The following is a 21,471-nucleotide window of genomic DNA, read 5'->3' on the forward strand; positions in this document are numbered from 1 at the left end:
ATCTCTAAAATACTGCAGAAGATCAAGCAAAAGAGGAAATAGGTCATACTGGTAACCCCTCTTAGCCCAGACAACTTTGTTTTATCCTCTTCTGCTAAGTCTAGCATGGAGACAGCCAAAAATGTTGCTTTAATGTTTGGAGATCTTCACCCAGAAAAAAGGGTCCCTAATGCACCCCAACCCAATTACCTGGCACTTTAGTAGCCTTCCACTTCCTCTGTTCCATTTGGTTCTGATGTACAACACATGCATAGGACACCTAAGTCCACACACTTGCATACTGTATCAGTGCAGTGCAAGACAGGATCTAAAACTTATTCCTTCTATTCACATGTTTTTGGGGGTTGTTAAATATTATGAAGGAGGTTAGAAAACCAAACAAGGAATCATAGTTAGCACAGTAAAACTGATTGCCCTTTTGGTGCCTCTCTGGGAGTTAGCTGCAGCTCGAGTGTCACTCATCCTGAATTACCTGACAGACCTTTACAAAACAGGCCTATTTTATGCATCTTTAAAGATTCATATTTCTGCTATTCTATCTCAACCTCCCTAACCCTGGATCCTCTTTGTGTTCTTAGCTACCAGTGAAGTAGTTTCTAAAAGGAGTATTGCATTCTAGCTAACCAGAAGGGATACTACAAACTACTCCTCCTTGGGACCTCAACAGTGTTTTAGAGAAGCTAACCCTGGCCCCATTTGAATCAACTGCTTTGGCTCCCTCAGACACTTATCTTGGAAGATGCTATTTTAGTGGCTATAATGTGTTCAGACAGAGACAGAGAGAGAGAGAGAGAGAGGCTGGAACATCACTATGATGCCTTCTTGTTGAGGTGATATTTCCCTTTTGGTTCACTTATGCTCTGGTGTCTGCGGCAAGCTCCTTGTCCAACCAGGGAAAGAGTGATCTGGAAATCGTGTCAGCTGATGTCCATTTTGTGACACCATTGTCCTTGTATCTAAATGGAAAGGGATTAGCTGGGCTCATTGAGCAGGTGCAACTCTGAGGGCTGGGCCAGCTTTTTACCTACAGAAGGGTGCCACACTGGTGAGGACTGTAGACTAGAAAATCTGCAATACTGGTAAGTTCTAAACACCACTGTACTTTTTAGTGTTTTACTGGCTTCATATCAGATTTTGATTTGTTCTATACAATACTTTCTTACAATCCATCATTGTATTTTGGTATGTGATGATTTTTTTTTTCTATCATTGGCTGGCCTGAAAATGGTACATGCAGATCATTGTCCTAGCCTGGTTAACATATAAATATAAATGAAGAAATAAACATATAAACAAACAAATACATCAACAAATAGAAGGATAGATAAATAGATGAATGCACATACACATACACATAATGCATAAATAAATTAAGCAAATGAAGAATTCAGAAGGCAGTCCTATTTACTGGTATAGTATAAAGGTAGGTAGGGTTGAGTTTCTCCTGGACTGTTCTTCTACTTGGCATAGAGAAAGCTTAGGCACTTCTTGTGAATATTCCTTCTTGCAAAGATTTATGGAAGATACTTAGTCTGAAACAGATTAAGGTGATCAGGTGAATGTTTCAGATGTAAGGCAGGGATCTGCAAGATGTAATGATGTAATGCCATGCCCACCTTCACTATGAATAAAATTGAAGGGAAAAAAAGAACATAGTTCCTTTGAATCATGTACATACAGATAATATAATGCTGTTCATTGTATTTATTTACTTATTTCCATTTGATAACTGGGCTGGTCAGAATGACCCTTTTCAGCCATGACCTAGGTTCATACAGAGATGGAATGAGATGCAGTGTATACAATAATAATGTAAAAACACGTTCATTCCAAAACAGAAACATTTTTGATATTTTTACAACATTCATATTACTAACATTTTTGATATGTTTACAACATTCATATTACTAACATAACAGAGCATATATGTGTTTACAGAATGATAAAGGATATAGAAAGCGAGGCAGACAGTCTAGAAACATCATCATTTACACATATGCATAAGAAGCCATGCAAACAAAGTGATTAGATCATTTTATTTATAATTAAAACTAATATCTCATAATCAACGAACCAAATGCTATCCATTGTCAATGAAAGAGATGCAAGTATGTGACCTTTCAGAGTGCTTTTTAGCTTGTTTTCGAAACATGTTAAAGTGTCGTCTTTTCTTACATTATTGAGAGTTTGGTTTGATATGGATGGGACAGTTTTGGAGAAAGCCTTCTCCCCAAATATATGATAGACTTCTAAATGTGAAGACATCTCCACAACTGATCTAGATGGACTATCAAATGAATCCAGGGGTAATGCACCTCACTATTCAAACCATGCTAGTACTGAAAGAGGGTCAGTATTCAAAAGCAGGTTTGAAGCTGAGATTGATGGGTGCAGTCTGCTTGGATTACCAATATCCAAACAGTACATGACTCAGTTATACAAGATTATAAAGACACTAACCATAAAATGACTACAGGAAAATCACCAATGCATAGATGGGAAAACATATAGTTAAGCTTAAATGAGACAAGAAGACATGTCAGTGTCAACACCAACATGCTGGCTGGCAAAATGAAGGCAATACAATTTCTAAATCTTATACTGGAAAATAAAATCCTAAGGCTGATCAGTCTGACCGCTGTGCAATGATTTCCTGCAGTATTTACAAACATTTTTTTATATGTCAGGACATGCTGTGTGGAGGATATGCATGTTGACTGTCAGAAGATTTAGTGATAATAACCAATGCATAAGTCATGATTAAAAGGATGCAGACCTCCCAGACTGCAACTGGTAGACAGTGTGATGGCAAGTTTTCACAAGAATGAAAAGATATAGAACAGTTCTTTCCCGACGTTCATGAAATATGTGCACTACAATTCCACTAGAAGCCTTTCTTAAAATTATAGGCTTATTGATCTATGAGGTCATAGATGGAAACGGTCTAGTATAAGAACAATTTCTTATTCCATATATCCAGCTCTAGATATGGAACTTCCACTGTGGACAATCTCCAGAAGGCTCTGAGGTGTAAAATGCAACATTCAAGGTAAGTGACAGTAGACTTCAGAGTTGCCATATTTAACGAGCAGCTGCTGTGGACGGAATACATCTTAGACATAAAGACATAGTTGCAAAATACAGAAACACTGCACTTTTATCATAACATGTCTGATTTTGAGCCTAGCTTCTTTAACTAAGTGACTTACCAGCTAATAATAGGCAGTGTTAGAAAATACAAGGAGTTATTAATAAAATGATATTAAGATTGTTAATTTAGGATGTGCTACTGCTGAGCAATCGCTCAGTGGTTAACACTAATTATTCATATTTTCATATTTATGTTCATATTTTCATAACTGAGAGCTCTACGTGTTATTGAGAAGTATGCTGTGATATGCTATGGTGGGAGACAGGAAAATTCATTGTCAGTGACCATTTATATCACATTATACCTCAGATATTGCTATTTGTTTGTATGTAATTATAAAAATAAATAATATTTCCATATGTACTTAATACTGCAAAACACAAGTGACTTAACAACTGTTGCATGACATAGGTGAAATCTTGGATGTTGTTAAAGAAAACTTTGATATTTGCATTGTAAGCTGAACATCTTAAAAGATATTCAATATTATTTATATTGATAATTATGCAATGAAACACATGATTTCATATTTCTGTAAATACCTCAAAAAGCATGCACTCATAGAGGAATTTGATATTGTCATAGAAAGCTTACGTCAGGTTTACAAAAATGTTCTAATAATATATGTCTAGGTTGTACAGTTTCCAAAATATAAAAAATTATTTGTGAAAGCTTAGCAAGAAACAAAATTGTGAGCCTGTGTGCATTATAATATAGTATTTATGGAAAGACTATGAACGCATTATCACTCTAAAGAATACCGCTTACTGATAACATTACTGTTTACAGTTTTAATAGCTTTTATTCACAAAATATTTACATTTATTTATATTATGCTTTTTAAGTTTATTTTTCAAAAAATGCTCTGGGATGCAAGATGTGCGTAGTCTGCTAGAGGTGTGTCATTCCACGCCACAAATAAAAAACTGACATTGGGTCCCAACAGCTGCTCTTACAGCTACAACAGACTCGAAGCAGAATAGAGTTAGCAGTCAGTAGGAAAGATCTGGCTCCAGGCTTAACCAGGTGTTCTAGCAGCTAAAGGTCTGAATCAAAGCTACAACATCTGTATTAACAGCTAAGGCTGATCTGACATAGGGATCCAATGCCTGTGATAATAGCTGAAGCAGGAGAAATGCTAAAAAACAGGTCAATAGTAGGCATTGAAAAAGATCAGACTCAGGATTCCAACAGCTATTAATACAGCTCAAAATCTGGCTGAGGGGTTCAATAGCTGTTTCAACAGCAAAAGCAAGATATTACCTCTCAAAATATCTTCAACATTCTCATGCTTTAGCTGAAGAATCAGGGACAAAGGCAAAACAATCTGGGACAAAGGCACTAAAATAGGAACAGATTTTAAAAATGAATCTTATAAACCTAGAAAGGAGCTAGGATAGCAAGTTTTGTATTAGTATGCATTTTCTGAAGGCTATGAAGTCTGAAATTTAAATGTTTGTCATTATTTAGTGACTGCAGTTCTCTGTGATTTGACAGAAAACCATGGCTTTTACAAGGAACAGATGAAAAATATGTGGTAAAAATCAGAACATTCTGCAATTATCTGGACAGTTGACAGGTATGTACATTTTGAGACCCAGATACGTTTAGCACACAGCCTCCATCCTGTCTTGTGACTTACATAACACATTCTAGTTAATTATAAATCCTCAACATAAAATTTCATTCTCACCATTGTTTATTCAAAGCCCATATCCTTGCTGTCTGTCTAGGTCTCTCTGTGGGTTGTTCAAATAGCATTTATTATTATTCTGTTTCACCTGGATATCATCCATGTAGTGTTATGTATTATATATTCCTCCAGGATAGATGATTCACTGTCTTTTGCCAAAGGCTGGGTACAGATGATGCCATTCTAAATTCATATAAGTATACTAGAATAACCCCCTCTATATCATTCATCAGGAATTGATTAAAAGACCCTTCCTTTTCCATTTTTAGGTATACTTGTGCCATACCAGGTTTTGTCATTGATATGAAGACATCTTCCTTTCTTTACAGGAGATATTGTTTAATGAACTATGAACTAATATTGGCTTTGAAATCTGTGCAAGTAAAGACTTTCCCTAACACTGGTACTATGGGTGCAACCCACTCACTCCACTTCACTTTTGACAACACCCCACTACCCCCTGGCCTTTGTAATTCAATTCCTACTTTAAATTTAAGAACATACCACATCAAAGGCATGACCTTAGCCTGATGGAATTTGGGGTTACCATTTAGTTCTCATTCAATATTTTACTTAGTGCCTATCAATGTTCATGTGCATGTTTATAATTTTGTAGCAGTTCAGGTCACTATTTTATCTACTCTCTGACAAACAAAGCTGGCATGGCAATTTTGACCACTGGAGACACTTTTCATCCATATAGATCTTTATTAACGCATTTTATTTATCCAACTGTACATGAGAAAAAAATCTCTTACTCACACATATAAATCAAAGATAAAGCATAACCTGTATGCATCTGCACTACTTCTGCAGCAATCAAAGCAATTTCTCTCAAGTTTGATTTATACTACATATTCTGTATAGTTCTAAGCATATAAGGTCATAAGATTTATCTTCTATGTCTTCTTCCATTTGACATGACATCCTCATCACTTCTGGCATACACCTTTTTGAACAGTTCTGTTCTGAATTATTAAATCCCTGTCTCCTGAACTCAAACTAGCCAAAAAAGAAATATCAAATCTTAAGCATAACCGAGGTACGACATGCCAAAACTGGTTGAAAAAAAGACATGCATCAGAAAGAAAAAAATGATTGTACTGTGCAAAAAAATATTTTTGGATGGGACTCTCACTAAAATTCTTTTGTAGGTACAATCATCACTCTCGAATATTCTATAGAAAAACATATATTTTCTACAGAAAATATTATCTTATCTATCTATCTATCTATCTATCTATCTATCTATCTATCTATCTATCTATCTATCTATCTATCTGTCTATCCATCCACCTATCTCCATTCTCATATGTCATGCAGTCTCTGACTTACAATATCTAGTACCAGGGATGCAGATGAACTGTTTAAATTTCTACAACCTTTTCATATAAAAAACAACAAAGTTTGCAAAAATACTTATATGCTCACCCCCATGACTTCCACTTAACTCACCTTATGACTTATCAGCAAAAATGTCTATTTCAAATCAATCTGCATACCCGGCTGGCTTCTGGTGGCCATTTCAGTGAAGTAGCCTGTTAGATAGGCTTGTTTTTCTGGAGTAAGAAATGCCATCTGGGATGCTATGCCTAAGCTTGCTCCCAGGAATACAATATTTTGACTGGGGACTAGATTTGATTTCTTTTCATTGATAGTATACCCCAGGGAGGTTAGAAGGTTCTTTACAAATGTCAGGTGCTGCAACAGCTTTTCCTGACTGTCTGCCTGAATCAGCAATTGTCCAAGTAAGGGTATATTGAATCTTTCTCTGTCTGCAATAGGCAATAGCTGGAGCCAGACATTTTGTGAAGACTCTGGGAGCAGTGAATAAGCCAAAGGGAAGTGCAGAGAACTGATAATGCATAGATCCTGCCCTGAAATGTAGATATTTCTTGCATGATTCCCTGATAGGGATGTGCAGAGAGGCTTCTTTTACATCTAGGATGGCTAACCAGGCCTCTCTGGACAGCATTGGAAGAAGTTGCTGAAGGGTGAGCATTTTGAATTTTGGTACCACCAGGAAGGTGTTTAGAATGGAAAGATCTAGGATTGGGCACCAAGTGCCCTCTTTTCTGGGTACCAGAAAAAGTTTGGAATAAAACCCTTGACCCATTTGTTCTGCAGGAACAGGTTGAATTGCCTTTATGGAGAGCAGGGATTGAACTTGTTTTTTGTGCCTCTGCCCACTGGTTTGGAGGAAGGTCTGGGAACCCTTTCAGGGTTGGCAGTGTGTGGAAGTAATATTTGCACCCCTGGGATACAATGTTGAGGACCAATCAGTCTTTGGTGATGTAGGTCCATTTTTTTGCATGGTGGGCAAGTTTTCCTCCTAGGGGCATGATCAATTGGGCAGAGGTGAGGAGTAGAGTTGAGAAGTCATTATGAATTCTTTCCATAAGGGGGTGGTTTAGCACTCCCTGTTTTAAAAGTGGAGGTACTCCATTGCTTAGATCTCTGCATACCCTGAGACTGTAATCTGGGGGGGGGGGGAATCTGTTTCCCCAGGGTCTAGTGTGAGATGGCCTTGAGGGGGCTGGAAAGGACCAATGTTTTGAGGGGCAATGCCTACTAAATCTTGGAGGCTGCACCTGCAAAAAATCTTTGACTGTCTGCATAGACTTAGCTTTTTCTTCCATCTTTTTTAGAACCTCTTCTGCTTTGGTGCCAAACAAATTGTCCTTATTCAAAGGAGTGTCTAGTAATTTTGATTTGACATGGTCTGGCAAGGTCTGTTCCTTAAGCCAAGCATGCCTTCTCAGTACAGAACCAGTGACTGCCGCCCTGCAAGATGCTTCTAGGGTGTCAAACCCACATTGCAGGGCATGCTTGCTGACTTGTCTTGCAGAATGCATAAGCTCTTGTAATTCTTTATTTTCCAAACAGTCTGTAAAGGTAGATAATTTTTGCTTAATAAGTTCCATAATATGTTGCTGGTATTTCAGCACGTGAAACTGGCAATTCAATGCCCTAATGGCTAGAGTTGCAGAGGTGTATACTTTTTTACCTCATCTGTCTAAAGCTCAGGAATCCCTGTCCGAAGGGGTGGGATTCTTAGCTGTAGTTGCTTTTATATCTTTAGGCCCTTGGAAAATGACCTCTGGGTCAGCAGTAGGATTTTTGAAAATAAATTTGTGAGAGTCAGGGACACTGTAGTACATGTCTGGTTTCCTTGGAGCAAGGGGTAAAGTATCAGGAGTCAGACTAGATTCCATAAAGACATCATCCACAACATCCAGAACAGGAGGGATAGCTAAAGGTATATGTTGTGGCAAATCTAAAAAGTCTCTGAGTCTCTTTTTGGACTGAGGATAATCCTGGCATTCCCAGTGGAAATGCTCTCTTAAAGTATGAAGGGTTTCACCAAAAGAAAAATCCTCTGGAGGAGAAGGAGAGGGAATTGATTCCTCTGCATCTGAATCCTCATAAGGAGATAAAGGCATGTCTTCATATTCAAAAATGTCAGAGTCATCGAATACTTGGTCAGTTAAAGCTGCTGGGGACAGGTCTCTTTTTCTCTTAGCAGGGGAAGACTGGCTTCCCCTAATCAGCATGATCAGGTCTTCTGCCATTTTAAGCATTTGAGACTGTGGCAAGGAAGCAAGTGCTTGAGATTAGGTTGTCGGTTTTTTAGGCGTAGCTCTTACTCTTGGCCTTAGAAACTCGGTAGTTTTAGACAAAACTGAAGACTGGAAAGAAGTCATCGGTTTGTGTCGAGTATTGGTATTGCGAAGAACTTCCTCAGAAGCCGGTGCCTGCACAGTGGCTCGGGACCCATCCAAAGTAGAAACATCCACAGGTTCCGTAGTCAAAGAAGAATGGGTCTCGGTAGCGGCCTCCGAATCCATCAAAGCGGGCATCAGGGGCAGCAAAAACACCTCACTGAGTGCCGGCGAACTGGCAACTAGCTTAACAGAAGTGCCATTGGCAGTTTTGGACCTGTACAGTCTGTCTCTGTCTTTACCCTTACATTTTTTCAGAAGATCGGTAGTCGGATGGCTTACCGAAGCCATTTCAGAATACAGAGATCGAGAGCAAAAGTATTTAGCGACAATAAGAGCCTGACAACGAATAGTTCAGGCATTGAACAACGCATAAAACTGACAGTGAGGAACGTCGTGGTCTGGGCCTAAACAGATGATGCAGTAAGAATGGAAATCAAAGTGTGGTATTTGCTTTCCACAGGCAAGACAATTGTTAAGTTTTTCTGACATTGGTTAGAGCAAGAAAAAAGGATCCCCAATGGGGTACTTAGCTTTAGAAGACTTCAAGAAGATTCAGTTTGGAAACAAAAACTCAGGTAGCGGCCGACCGGCACTCATGCGAACTGCTTCTGCTTCGGGCTCCTCGGCAAGAAAGGCTGAGGTAATGGTGTTGGCTGCCTGTTTTTATACCCCTGACGACCTGACATCAGTCATGCAGTGACAGCAACCAATGCAGAAATACTAAGTCTCTGGTATTTGGGCCGACTGAGGGCTACCTGCAGGCAGATAACCCAAGTATGATGACTGCAACAGTGAAACACGAAGAACATCTACACTGATATTTAGCAGAAAATCATACTTATGAACTGTGAAAAAGCTGCTTCCTGTAGTCCAGGGTATTACTGCTTCAGCATTCGTTTGCCTACTAGTGATTCCAAGCAAGCCACTTAACCAGGTAGTGCTCTCCTAAAAAAGAAGTGGTATGTCTACTGGCTTATCTGAATAAAAACAATTTGTGCAAACCTTGTAGTAAATTTTCTTAAAACAGCTGTGTGTCAAGATGACATTTTAAAGTATTCAGATGATAAATTTGCACAAGAATATGGAAAAAGAGGTTTTGACTGCAAATGACAACTTGCTACTTGTCTCTCCTTTCAGCCTAATATCGCACTGTTTTACTTGACCCTTGACCTTAGGCATTTCAATGTCTTTCTCATTACTGTTTCTTAAGTATCCTGTTACATATTCTGCCTCAAAAACTCTGCCTGGTAACTGATTCAACCATGCCTATTTTTTGGTAATAGGACACATTTATGGCAACATTACAGTATTGACTAATTTCTCAAAAAAAAAAAAAGTAAGAAAGAAAGCAATCTCACCATGAAAGCGGGATCTGTGGAGTTTGTATTTACCCCGAGATGTAGTTATGACCCCAGAGTTAGACTAAGTACCTCCTATGAGACTGCTTGTTGACAAACACATTACCTTTAACCATAATACAATTATGATAACCATTTTCAGTAAGAGAATAATCTACCTTAGGATGTTCCATCTACTAAACAGCAGTACATCTAATATATTACATCACACAGCTGGAGTTTGCACAATGAGTTTTACATTTTTAGTTGTAAAATCTAAGAAGCAGTCTCATACAGTGTGTTACAATGAAAGATAATTCAATAAATTACAAAATCTAAGAAAATATTCTCATAAATATACTTGCTAGGATAATCCAATGAGCTGTGTGGCAATTAAAATCACCTATTATGAATATAGCTCATGCCATGGAAAAACTGTGTAGCTCTGGAGACAACTTGAGCTCAAAGAGATATTTGGAGTTTTTTAAGATGTAGTTACTAGAATTGCTGTGTTATTTACAGTTTAAATAATTTGCAGGATTTCACAATTTGCAATAACTTAAACAAATATTTGATATGATGCTATTTCTTGCATAAATGGACATTCTGCCTCCGCAAATACTCTGTCTAAAGTCATAGTATCTATTGTAGCCCAGCAAGAATTTTGCATTGTCCTGAGCTTTAAACCAAGTTTCAATGATTACACAGATGCAGATGTCAGGTCTTGTTTAAACATATTCTCAATAATTTTATTAGCCAAACATATATAATTTTAAACACAAAACTGTATAACCCAGTAGAAGCCATTCATGTCTCATCTGGACAGAGTCAAATAATGGTTACTTCTTTCAAGTTGTTGCAATAGAACTTTACTCCTAATACAGTTAATTGTAGATCATCTTGTGAAAAGTAGTTAGTGTTTCATATCACTTTTTCCCAAAATATAAAAACCCTAACTTCATGTCAATAGCACCCTTTCTTCAACAAGCTATTGTACTTAACAGCCCTATAAGTACGATATGATTCAGGTCCAGGGAATGGACGGACTTCGAAGTTATATCAGTCTGAAACTTCACTAAAGATTAGAGAGACCAACTAGAGTTTCTTAGACCAACTAGATTTTCTTAGAGAGATCAACTAGATTTTCTTAGAGAGATCAACTAGATTTTCTTAGACAGACCAACTATATTTTCTTAGAGAGATCAACTATATTTTCTTAGAGAGACCAACTAGATTTTCTTAGAGAAATCAACTAGATTTTCTTAGAGAGATCAACTAGATTTTCTTAGAGAGATCAACTAGATTTTCTTAAGTTCTGTTAAGAATTTTCTTCTTAGATCATGAACACCATATGGATTGTTACGTAACCCTATCAATTTGGTGGGCAAACACTCTTTAATGCAGTGTCTCATATTGTGAATACAGGCTGCTGGAAGGGAAGTTACAGAAATCTGATTTGGGATAAGAACAGTCATTTCTTTTGCAGTTTTTTAATCAGAGAATTACCAATTATAAGAATTTTGATTTCTCCTTTAAGGGTATTTTTCCAAGATTCAAACTGACAACCTGTAAAGACTATTTCTCCTCCAATAATATTCATTGTTTATGTCAACGTGTTCTGACCAGATGTATTTCTTGGTCTTTTTCTGTCCTTTTTGTGGGAATTATTAACTGCCTGACTTTTATATTAATTACAACCTCAGTAATACAAGTATGATCATTGTAACATTCCATTCTTAATATTGCAGTGATCTAATATCACCAAGGGCTGTTGATTACTAGTTTTCTAAACATATTCTGATGGTTTACTGATAATTCTGTACTAAGGGTTTTTGCACGCATCCTCAATTTTTGTAGGATATCCACAAATGGACTTTTATTTATTCTAAGCTACAGCACCATTGTTAACTTAGACATTCTTGCTGAAAATAACTTTGGGATAAGAGTCTTCATTTTCGTGATTGGAGCTACTACATCTGCCTTTCAGATTATTAGAAAATGTTTACAGTTTTCACCAAGATGTAAGATGTCTTTTAGATGATGTGCCAGTTTAATAATTAATAGACAGCTTTACAAAGCTGACATCTTGAAATTTAGTAGATGAGCCACACAAGGAACATCTAGTGCATTCTTTAAAAAAAATTCCTTCATGCATTTGGTCCTCTAAGCAGCAGGTATAAAGATTTTCTATCTTAAGAATCCTCTATAAAATCTACTAAGGAAAGTTTAAATGAGTTTCAGAAGTTACATTGGCCCTATCAACTACAAGAAGATGACCAAAAAAAGATGCACACCAGGAACTGCCACTCAAAAAAAAAAACTGCTACTGCATACCCAACTTAACTCCAGGGGGCACAATGTTCATGAACACTATCCTTAATACATTAGTACATTTTATAGCTCAGGTAGCTGATAAAGGGAACAAACTGCTTCTTTAAAGCAAATAATTCACCTACTATATATGTCAGAAAGGAGAACTTTAAAGATAAATAAACTGACTAAAGAAAAGCCTGTGAATACTAGGAGTTATAACTCAACCAGATGCCATCAGTAGCTTTCCTATGTAGTAAATATAGCTGTAGACAACAGCTAAAACCAAGGTTAAGTGTATTGACAGAAAATACATTTATATTTGCTTGTATTTGCTGTTCTTTCAGTTAGGAGCAAGGAATGCAGAAATACTATCTGAGAAATATAGTGGGTCACCTAAAATTCTGGATGCATATTCAGTTGCAATTATAATGTTTATAAAAACTGAATGTTGCTCTAAGATTTAATTGTAGCAACAGGTTTGTTACCTAAATCTACCTAGAGTCCTTCACTGAGTTTAAAATAGAATTTGTAGTTTGTTTTTTCTTGCTTAAATCTACACAAAGTTTAGAGTAAGAAGCTGTTTAAGAACAAGTAGTTTTCTTAAATAGCAACAGATCAATAATTCTTACCATTGTAAAGCATAAATAATTAAGGGTCATAAAAAGAACAAGTTAGGCTACTTGTATCCTATAAATTAAATTAGCTGATAATTAAGATGTCAGCTGTAAACAAAACAAATATTTAATGATGTTAGTTATTCCTCTCCATCCATGAACATATGCACTTGCACTGCCAATTGCAAACTACCACATGTTGTGACTGTGTTTCTGAAAGACTCATGCCTGAAAACAACCAATCAATACACATCAGTTCATCCATAAGGGTGAACACACATTCTTTGCAACTGATCAGTTCCCCCCAGAAGCTATGGTTTGAATAAAGGAACATGACTAATACAAGAAGTGTCTGTAATGTAGTAAATGAATCCCACATAAGCACTTAGTAGCTAGAATTTAGATACTGTGGTATAATCTGAAATGGCAAGGATGAGACCGTAGAAGGGAACTGTTAGCAAAAGTATCTAGAGGACTATTTACGTGATGTGGATTCCTGACAGGATATTGTACAAGAAAGTAACATTTGTAAATATCTGTATATAAAGTTGTACTTCTAATTATATTTTAAATTAAATAGCTTCTCAATTCTACTGTTTATGTTGTTCTTTGTAGTTATAAGTTTGCTGTTGTTTTAATGTTTGTTTTCCTTTTTCTCATGCTGAATACACAAACAAAAAGAGATCTGAGAAAAAAGGAGACAGCATATAACCCATGAAAGAAATGCAGTTGTTGTTTTTTCCTCTGTGGTCTCAATGGGATATTCTATATCTAAATATTAAGGTATGCAGCAGGGCTGGTACTATAAGGCTCCCATAGTTATGAAACAGGAGTTTCAGAAACATAGTACACCACAATGTCTATTAGCATTTTGTATGATGTACCTTGTTTGAGGCTTACTGCATTACGCATTTGCAGACATACTCACACACACATACACACACACACACACACACACACACACACACACACACACACACACACACACACAGTCACACACACACACACACACACACACACACACACACACACACACACACACACACATACTCATACTGATTTATTTTATAGATTTATCCTAACAATGAACATTAACAAAGGGTGTAACCTTACTTGAAGTGTAGATATGTTTGATTTATTACCATGCTACATGTATCATCAAGCATTTATCACCATTTTACCCATGTAATCAAAGATGGGATCTCTGCACGATTGATGAAGAAAGAAAGAAAAACTAAACACAGGCACTCAGGAAATGTACACAAACAATTACATCTAAACAACACTTTTCATCAGTCTCAAACCACTAGAAATATGTTTTGATCAAATTAAAATGAAAATGAAATAAAAGATGCAAAAGATACAACTAGAAAAAGACATTGCTAGCAAAATAGACCTGACTCTAAATATCTACACTAAGATTAAAATAATTAAAAACATCTACACTATGAAATAACAAATCCTAGCATAACACTAACTCACACTTCTAAAGACAAATGAGACTATTAAAACTTACTGTCTTAAAACTACAATAAAAAACTACTCAAAAGCTGCCTGTTCATAAAAACTTACAGAAACTACATAAAAGGCAAGTGAGCAGATAATTACTACAGCCATGTGACATGAATTTTAAATAAACTAACACTTTGTAAAGATAAAAAATAGGAAAGTTGGATAAAATTAGATGAATTATTTATTTAAGTATTTAGAGTGTCTATTTTGTATGAAGAGAATGAAATGGATAGAAGGTTGCATGATGTGTGGATAGTGAATCATGAAGTGCAGTGGATTAGCAAGGAGGAAGTAAGGATAGCTATGAAGAGGATGAAGAACGGAAAGGCTGTTGGTCCAGATGACATACCTGTGGAAGCATGGAGATGTTTAGGTGAAATGGCAGTGGAGTTTTTAACTAGATTGTTTAATGAAATCTTGAAAAGTGAGAGGATGCCTGAGGAATGGAGAAAAAGTGTTTTGGTACCGATTTTTAAGAATAAGGGTGATGTGCAGAGCTGTAGTAACTACAGAGGGATTAAACTGATCAGTCACGGCATGAAGTTATGGGAAAGAGTAGTGGAAGCTAGGTTAAGAAGGGAGGTGATGATTAGTGATCAGCAGTATGGTTTCATGCCAGGAAAGAGCACTACAGATGCAATGTTTGCTCTGAGAGTGTTGATGGAGAAGTACAGAGAAGGTCAGAAGGAGTTGCATTGTGTCTTTATGGATTTAGAGAAAGCATATGACAGGGTGCCTAGAGAGGAGTTGTGGTATTGTATGAGGAAGTCGGGAGTGTCAGAGAAGTATGTAAGAGTGGTACAAGATATGTACGAGGGTAGTGTGACAGCGGTGAGGTCTGAGGTGGGAGTGATGGATGCGTTTAAGGTGGAGATGGGATTACATCAAGGATCAGCTCTGAGTCCTTTTTTATTTGCAATGGTGATGGACAGGTTGACAGACGAGATCAGACAGGAGTCCCCGTGGACTATGATGCTTGCAGATGACATTGTGATCTGTAGTGAGAGTAGGGAACAGGTGGAGGAGACCCTGGAGAGGTGGAGATATGCTCTAGAGAGAAGAGGAATGAAGGTCAGCAGGACTAAGACAGAATATATGTGTGTGAATGAGAGGAAGGATAGAGGAATGGTGAGGATGCAAGGAGTAGAGGTGCCGAAGGTGGATGAGTTTAAGTACTTGGGATCAACAGTTCAGAGTAATGGTGAGTGTGGAAGAGCGGTGAAGAAGAGAGTACAGGCAGGATGGAGTGGGTGGAAAAGAGTGTCAGGAGTGATTTGTGACAGACGAGTACCAGTAAGAGTGAAAGGGAAGGTCTACAAGAGGGTAGTGAGACCAGCTATGTTATATGGGTTTGAGACAGTGGCATTGACAAAAAGGCAGAAATCAGAGCTGACGTGGCAGAGTTGAAGATGTTAAGATTTGCACTGGGTAGGACGAGGATGGACAGGATTAGGAATAAGTATATTAGAGGGTCAGCCCAGGTTGGAAGGTTTGGAGACAAAGCCCAGAGAGGCAAGATTACATTGGTTTGGACATGTGCTGAGGAGGGATGCAGAGTATATTGGGAAAAAGATGCTAAGGATGAAGCTGACAGGTAACAGGAAAAGAGGAAGGCCTAAGGTAAGGTATATGGATGTGGTGAGAGAGGACATGCAAGTGGTTGGTGTGACAGAGCAAGATGCAGAGGACAAGAAGAAATGGAAACAGTTGATCTGCTGTGGCGACCCCTAATGGGAGCAGCCGAAAGAAGAAGAAGAATGTCTATTTTGTGTGATACATGAAATATCTTTATATATAAGTTTGCAGAAGTTGATATGCACCATTATGAAACATGCTCTCTACAGTCTGGGATATACGTGAATTATATATAGGTATATGTTTTATCTCTATCTATATAGATAGAGATAAAACATATACATATATATATATATATATACACACACCCACCCACACACACACACACACACACACACACACACACACATATATATATATATATATATATATATATATATATATATATATATATATATGGGTACCTATCAAACCATCGACAACTTAAAATAACGAAACTGACTCCACCGACAACTGAATTAACCGACAGCGCAAAAATGGACGTTTACAAGGTAAGGGGTGTAAATTCGCTACTCAAGCCTACCATGGTTTAGGAAGGGTGGCAGTGTCATGCAACCATGGTAGGCATGAGTAGCGGAGTTACACCCCTTACCTTGTAAACGCCCGTTTTTGCGCTGTCGGTTAATTCAGTTGTCGGTGGAGTCAGTATCATTTTAAGTTGTCGATGGTTTGATAGGTACCCATATATATATATATATATATATATATATATATATATATATATATATATATATATATATATATATATTATTTTTTTGCTTGCTCTCTCTTTATCTCTATATATGTAAACAGACACACACACACACACACACACACGTATAAAAATCCCAAAAAAGCACTGGAGACAGGACTGTATGAATCAGCAGTTTGTTCAGTATTTCAGGAAGCCAAAATATTAGCCCAATAAATCTTTCCAGATTCATATAATGGTAAACAGTATCATTGTTTCTTGTCATAGCAGTTTGCAGTCCTGGGGCACAGGCTGTCTTGAAAACAAAAGTCCAAGGTTGACGGCCTCTAACAGGACACCTTCCATCTCTGTAAGCAAGTATTCCTGCAAGTTACACTCCATAGGTTAGCTCCAGCTAGGCTGTCTCACTCCATAAGTCCAAGTCTTCCTTTAGGTGATTGTCTAGGTGAGGAAATAACTTCCTGCATTCTACTGGCAGGCAACTTCCTTCTACTACCTTGACTGTTGTCAGTTAAACTCTTTTTATCTAGCTAACTGCTGTGAGAATATTCTTACATGCCATGCTGCAGTATATATTTTGACTACACATTTAAAGACACATACATATTATCCATAACCTTGTTATGAACAAATTCATAGTGATCCTTCTGGCTGATAAACTTAGCTCTAAGTTTACCCCTCTTTCCCCTCCATCTGACCATCAAGATATACCTGAAACTGGCTCAACTTCTACTATCACACAGGACCAAGCCCTAAAAGTGATATCAAAAGCTAAAACTACTGCATCAATGGCTCATGGCAATATCACTGGATGCCTATTAAACAGCATGAAGCATGATTTAGCCACACCCCTAGCAACACTGTTCAATTTCTGCCTTCATGCAGGTTTTGCACCAAGGGAATGGAGAACAGCTATAGTCATTCCCCTACATAATGGCAGTACCTTCCACAAACCAAGGCAATTACAGCCCTATACATCTGACCATTTTCATGTGCAAAGCCATGGAAAGAATTGTCATGGAACTAATCAATCAGGACATTGGAAACCTCCTAACAGTGGACCCATTTCACTTTTTTGAAAAAAGTCACCAAATCAATGGTTGAAAGCAAAACAGTACACACCACATACGTTAACCTGGCCAAAGCTTTTTACATAAATCCCTGCTGGATTGCCAACTGGCTCACATATAGCATGCAGGAAATTAAATTAAGGGAAGTTACCTCCACAAAGAGACTAGTCACCCAGTAGAATCCCCCATGGTTCTGTGATGGAAACTCTCTTAACTGGCATCTGCTTTTCTGAAGTAAAAGCCTATACCAAAGGGTTCTGGCCAACTAAGTTTACAGATGACTGCAAGCTAGGAGTGTTCATTGAATCCACAAATTACTTAGCCACCCTGCAAGAAGGTTTATCCTAAATAACTAACTGGTGTCAAAATTATGGACTGAAACTAAATGCCAAAAAATGCATTACTGTATCCTTTGGGAAGTCATCTACCCCAAGGAGATGCCACATTGGCAATACTCCCCTAAGAGTTGACCCAGTTATTTGGGATTTGGGAACTTATGTGGACAGTGACCTAACTTTTGACCAAGATCTGTCCATTGTTGTAAGAAAGTTCTTCTTTATTGCACAGCTTATAAACAAAAAGACTGTGTCTACACCTAGGGATGTCATTGTTCCCCTTTACTCAGACCTCATTAGGTCAATTACTTTGGCATGTATCTGTCTAGGCACATGCAACAATTGGAATGCCCACGTAAATAGCTTAGTAAAGGGATACAAAGCCTAAACAACATGTCCTACATATTCCCACTTCAAGCCCTGTCACTATACTAAGTATCTTGCAGACTGCTAAGAGATGACCTGTATCTGGAATACCAGGCATCCTCTGACCCAATACTGATGGATTTACTACACCTCAGCAAGTGAAATGGCATTAGAAATACTAAGTCTAGGGATCTAAACCTCTTCTACAACATCAAAAAAAATCATTTGGAGGGATGGGTATACCTCACAGAGGATACTTCTGCTCTAGAACAGACTCCCCATCCACATAAAACAAAGTTCATTCCAGTCCATATTCAAGTGCAACTTGGATCGATGGATGGGAAACAGAACATTTACCCCAGGACTGCCCCCTGTACTAGTAATGGATAGAGGCAGCTCCTAAATATTTTAAAGTATGCTTACTCTCATTAGGGATGATATACAATTATTAACCATGGGATGGGAAAGGCCAATCTCTAACCATTAATTCGAGCACAAAAGGAGAAACTGGATAGGCTTGAAATGGTCCGCAAGGGCAGCTAGCCAGTACTTACCTATGAACCCGTGAAGCTATAATCAACATGTTACTGAGTTTGTGTGTGTGTGAGTGTGTGTGTGTGTGTGTGTGTGTGTGTGTGTGTGTGTGTGTGTGTGGTATTATCACAGAGCTATTCTGTCAGTCAAATGGGGAGTCCTTCTTTGAGACATCTGACTTTCCTCACTCCTATGTTCCCTGCTATACCTCTTTTCTTAAAGGTTGGTGATGCTAAACAGAATTTCAAAAGATGGATACATAGAACACTGACAAAATGAATGTTCTTATTTTTGAGGGTTGCATCCTCACCCTGTCTACTTTCTAGAATAGTAGCTATTCTTGGGAGAAATATATTTTTGCACTCAACATTATGTATTTGATTTTGTCTTATGAGATTACGGCTTTTGTTTGCATTTCAACTGTGTTATCCTTCAGACTCCTTTATTTTCATTCCCTCATCATGCTCCACATGTACCTTTTCCCTACCAAGCTTTTGTATTTGTTCCCATTGCCAGAACTTATAAAACCAGAAGATGATTCTCTATTAGTCTGTGAAACCATTCACTTTAATTAATTACATATCTATCAAATAAGCAGTTTTTCTGAGAAGGGCTGCCTGATTACTGCTGTATGGCAGCTATGTTAGAAACAAATGGCATTTATATTCAAATATAGCCACTTCAGTCATAAAGTTGGTATGCAAGTTTCTTTATCTCTTTCTACAATAACAATAAAATTACAGGAAATGTTTGTGTATACCAAATCTCTCACCTTTAGAGCAGCACTGAGTGTTTTTATGCAATAAATTGGATCAGCAAATCTCCATGTTGTTAAAATAAGGATGTCTGCACATATCAAACCTGCAACCAATCCCAGCAGTTGAATATCTTTTATAATCTACAAAAAAAGAAGAAAATAACAAAATGTCAAATTGAGTGCAGTATTTTTCATTCACTTTGCTTATCTGAGCTACTGTGTAATTGCCTACATTTCTGCCTTTTTTATTTCTGAAATGTTTTTACCGTGCTGAGCCTGAAATTGGTCAGTATTGATCAGTGCACTACCCTGATAAAGAAATATAAATAAATAAAAACATACATACATACATACATGCATATAGAAATATTACTGGCAAACTTTGGAAATGATGTACCTGTTCATACAGAACAACACAGTAAAAATTTGAAGTTAAGTCTTGCAGTATTGTCAGATGGGTCCATGGCAGCTCATTGAAGACACATTCAACAAGGCCAATAACTTGAAACAAATGCTAAAAACATTTTCAGTCATAAATATATATATATTGTTCTTTTTTACAGTGGTCTTGACCCTTGCACTTCCATGTAGGAGAACTCCACCCACTGATTTATATAAGCAAACTCTGCAGGTGCATTACAGTGGGGATAAGGGCAAACACAGTGATATCTGAAAGTGGGTTTCAGTTGTTATGATCTGCACTAATAGCATTTGTATAACTTGCCATTACAGCATTGTCACATTCCTCTTCAGTTGTACTAATGCCTACTTCTAAAAACATTGGGTCCAAAGCACAAACCTGGGATGTACACCAAGCCAAAAGATCTTAGAAAAGTGTGACACTCACAGAGTCACTGGGGGGAATTCATAAATGTTACCGTGAGTTGTACACTTCATGTATATCTTACAGTACCCTTTTGTCATTCAGAGGCAGCCCTAATATGGTGTTCCCGCACGAAGACATACACCACTGTGTCAGGATGCCTCCGTGTTCATGCTACATGCAAATGAGGCAGTCCAGGCGAAGATGCATATGCTAATTAACAATGTGTTATCTCTTCCCACTGGAACTGCCTCCAGGAAAGCATGGACATGCTAATCAATTCATAGATTCCCTCAGGCATGTAAATTAGTATGGTTGCCCCTACCACATCACAGCACTTAAACCACTATGGGGATCAAGGGTGGGGGAACAGCAGACAGCAGGGATACTACTCTTGTGTCTTAACAGCACTTAAAACACTACAGGAATGGAGAGGAGGCTAGATACCAGAGATATAACATAAAACATGGGACTTCAACCTTCAATGATGGCCTAGGACTGAGAAAGGAGACAGGGACATGTAGACATCCCAGGGACAGGTGTGGGGGTTGATTGTGTGTGTGTGTGTGTGTGTGTGTGTGTGTGTGTGTGTGTGTGTGTGTGTGTGTGTGTGTGTGTGTGTGTGTGTGTGTGTGTGTGTGTGTGTGTGTGTGTGTGTACGTGTGTGTGTGTGTGTGTGTGTGTGTGTGTGTGTGTGTGTGTGTGTGTTTGTGAATAATCTGAGGGGAGGAGGAATGCCTTTTCCTACATGATGCGGCTGCAACAATTAATTACAATGGGAAGTGCTGACCTGCACTTCACTGTAATTAACTGCGATTCATAGATATGCTGATTAGCCAATAATGAAATCATTCCTCATTGTGCTTACGATTATGAATAGCAAAATACCTCAACACTTTAACAGGCCATTTTACC

The 21,471-nt window shown here is 37.8% G+C and overlaps 1 protein-coding gene across 1 annotated transcript in view; it reads right to left on the reverse strand.

The window, feature by feature from the left end:
* The window catches only part of GPR156 (G protein-coupled receptor 156), a 1,210,147-nt gene that overhangs the window by 670,690 nt on the left and 517,986 nt on the right, over positions 1 to 21,471 (reverse strand). Inside the window, exon 6 of the mRNA XM_044071505.1 lies at positions 19,749 to 19,874. Within this exon, the coding sequence (XP_043927440.1) occupies positions 19,749 to 19,874 (126 nt within the window). The remainder of the gene's footprint in view (positions 1 to 19,748; positions 19,875 to 21,471) is intronic.

The sequence above is a fragment of the Protopterus annectens genome, chromosome 5.part0, assembly GCF_019279795.1.
Source record: "Protopterus annectens isolate FY-2018-M chromosome 5.part0, PAN1.0, whole genome shotgun sequence".
Taxonomy (NCBI): Eukaryota; Metazoa; Chordata; order Ceratodontiformes; family Protopteridae; genus Protopterus; species Protopterus annectens.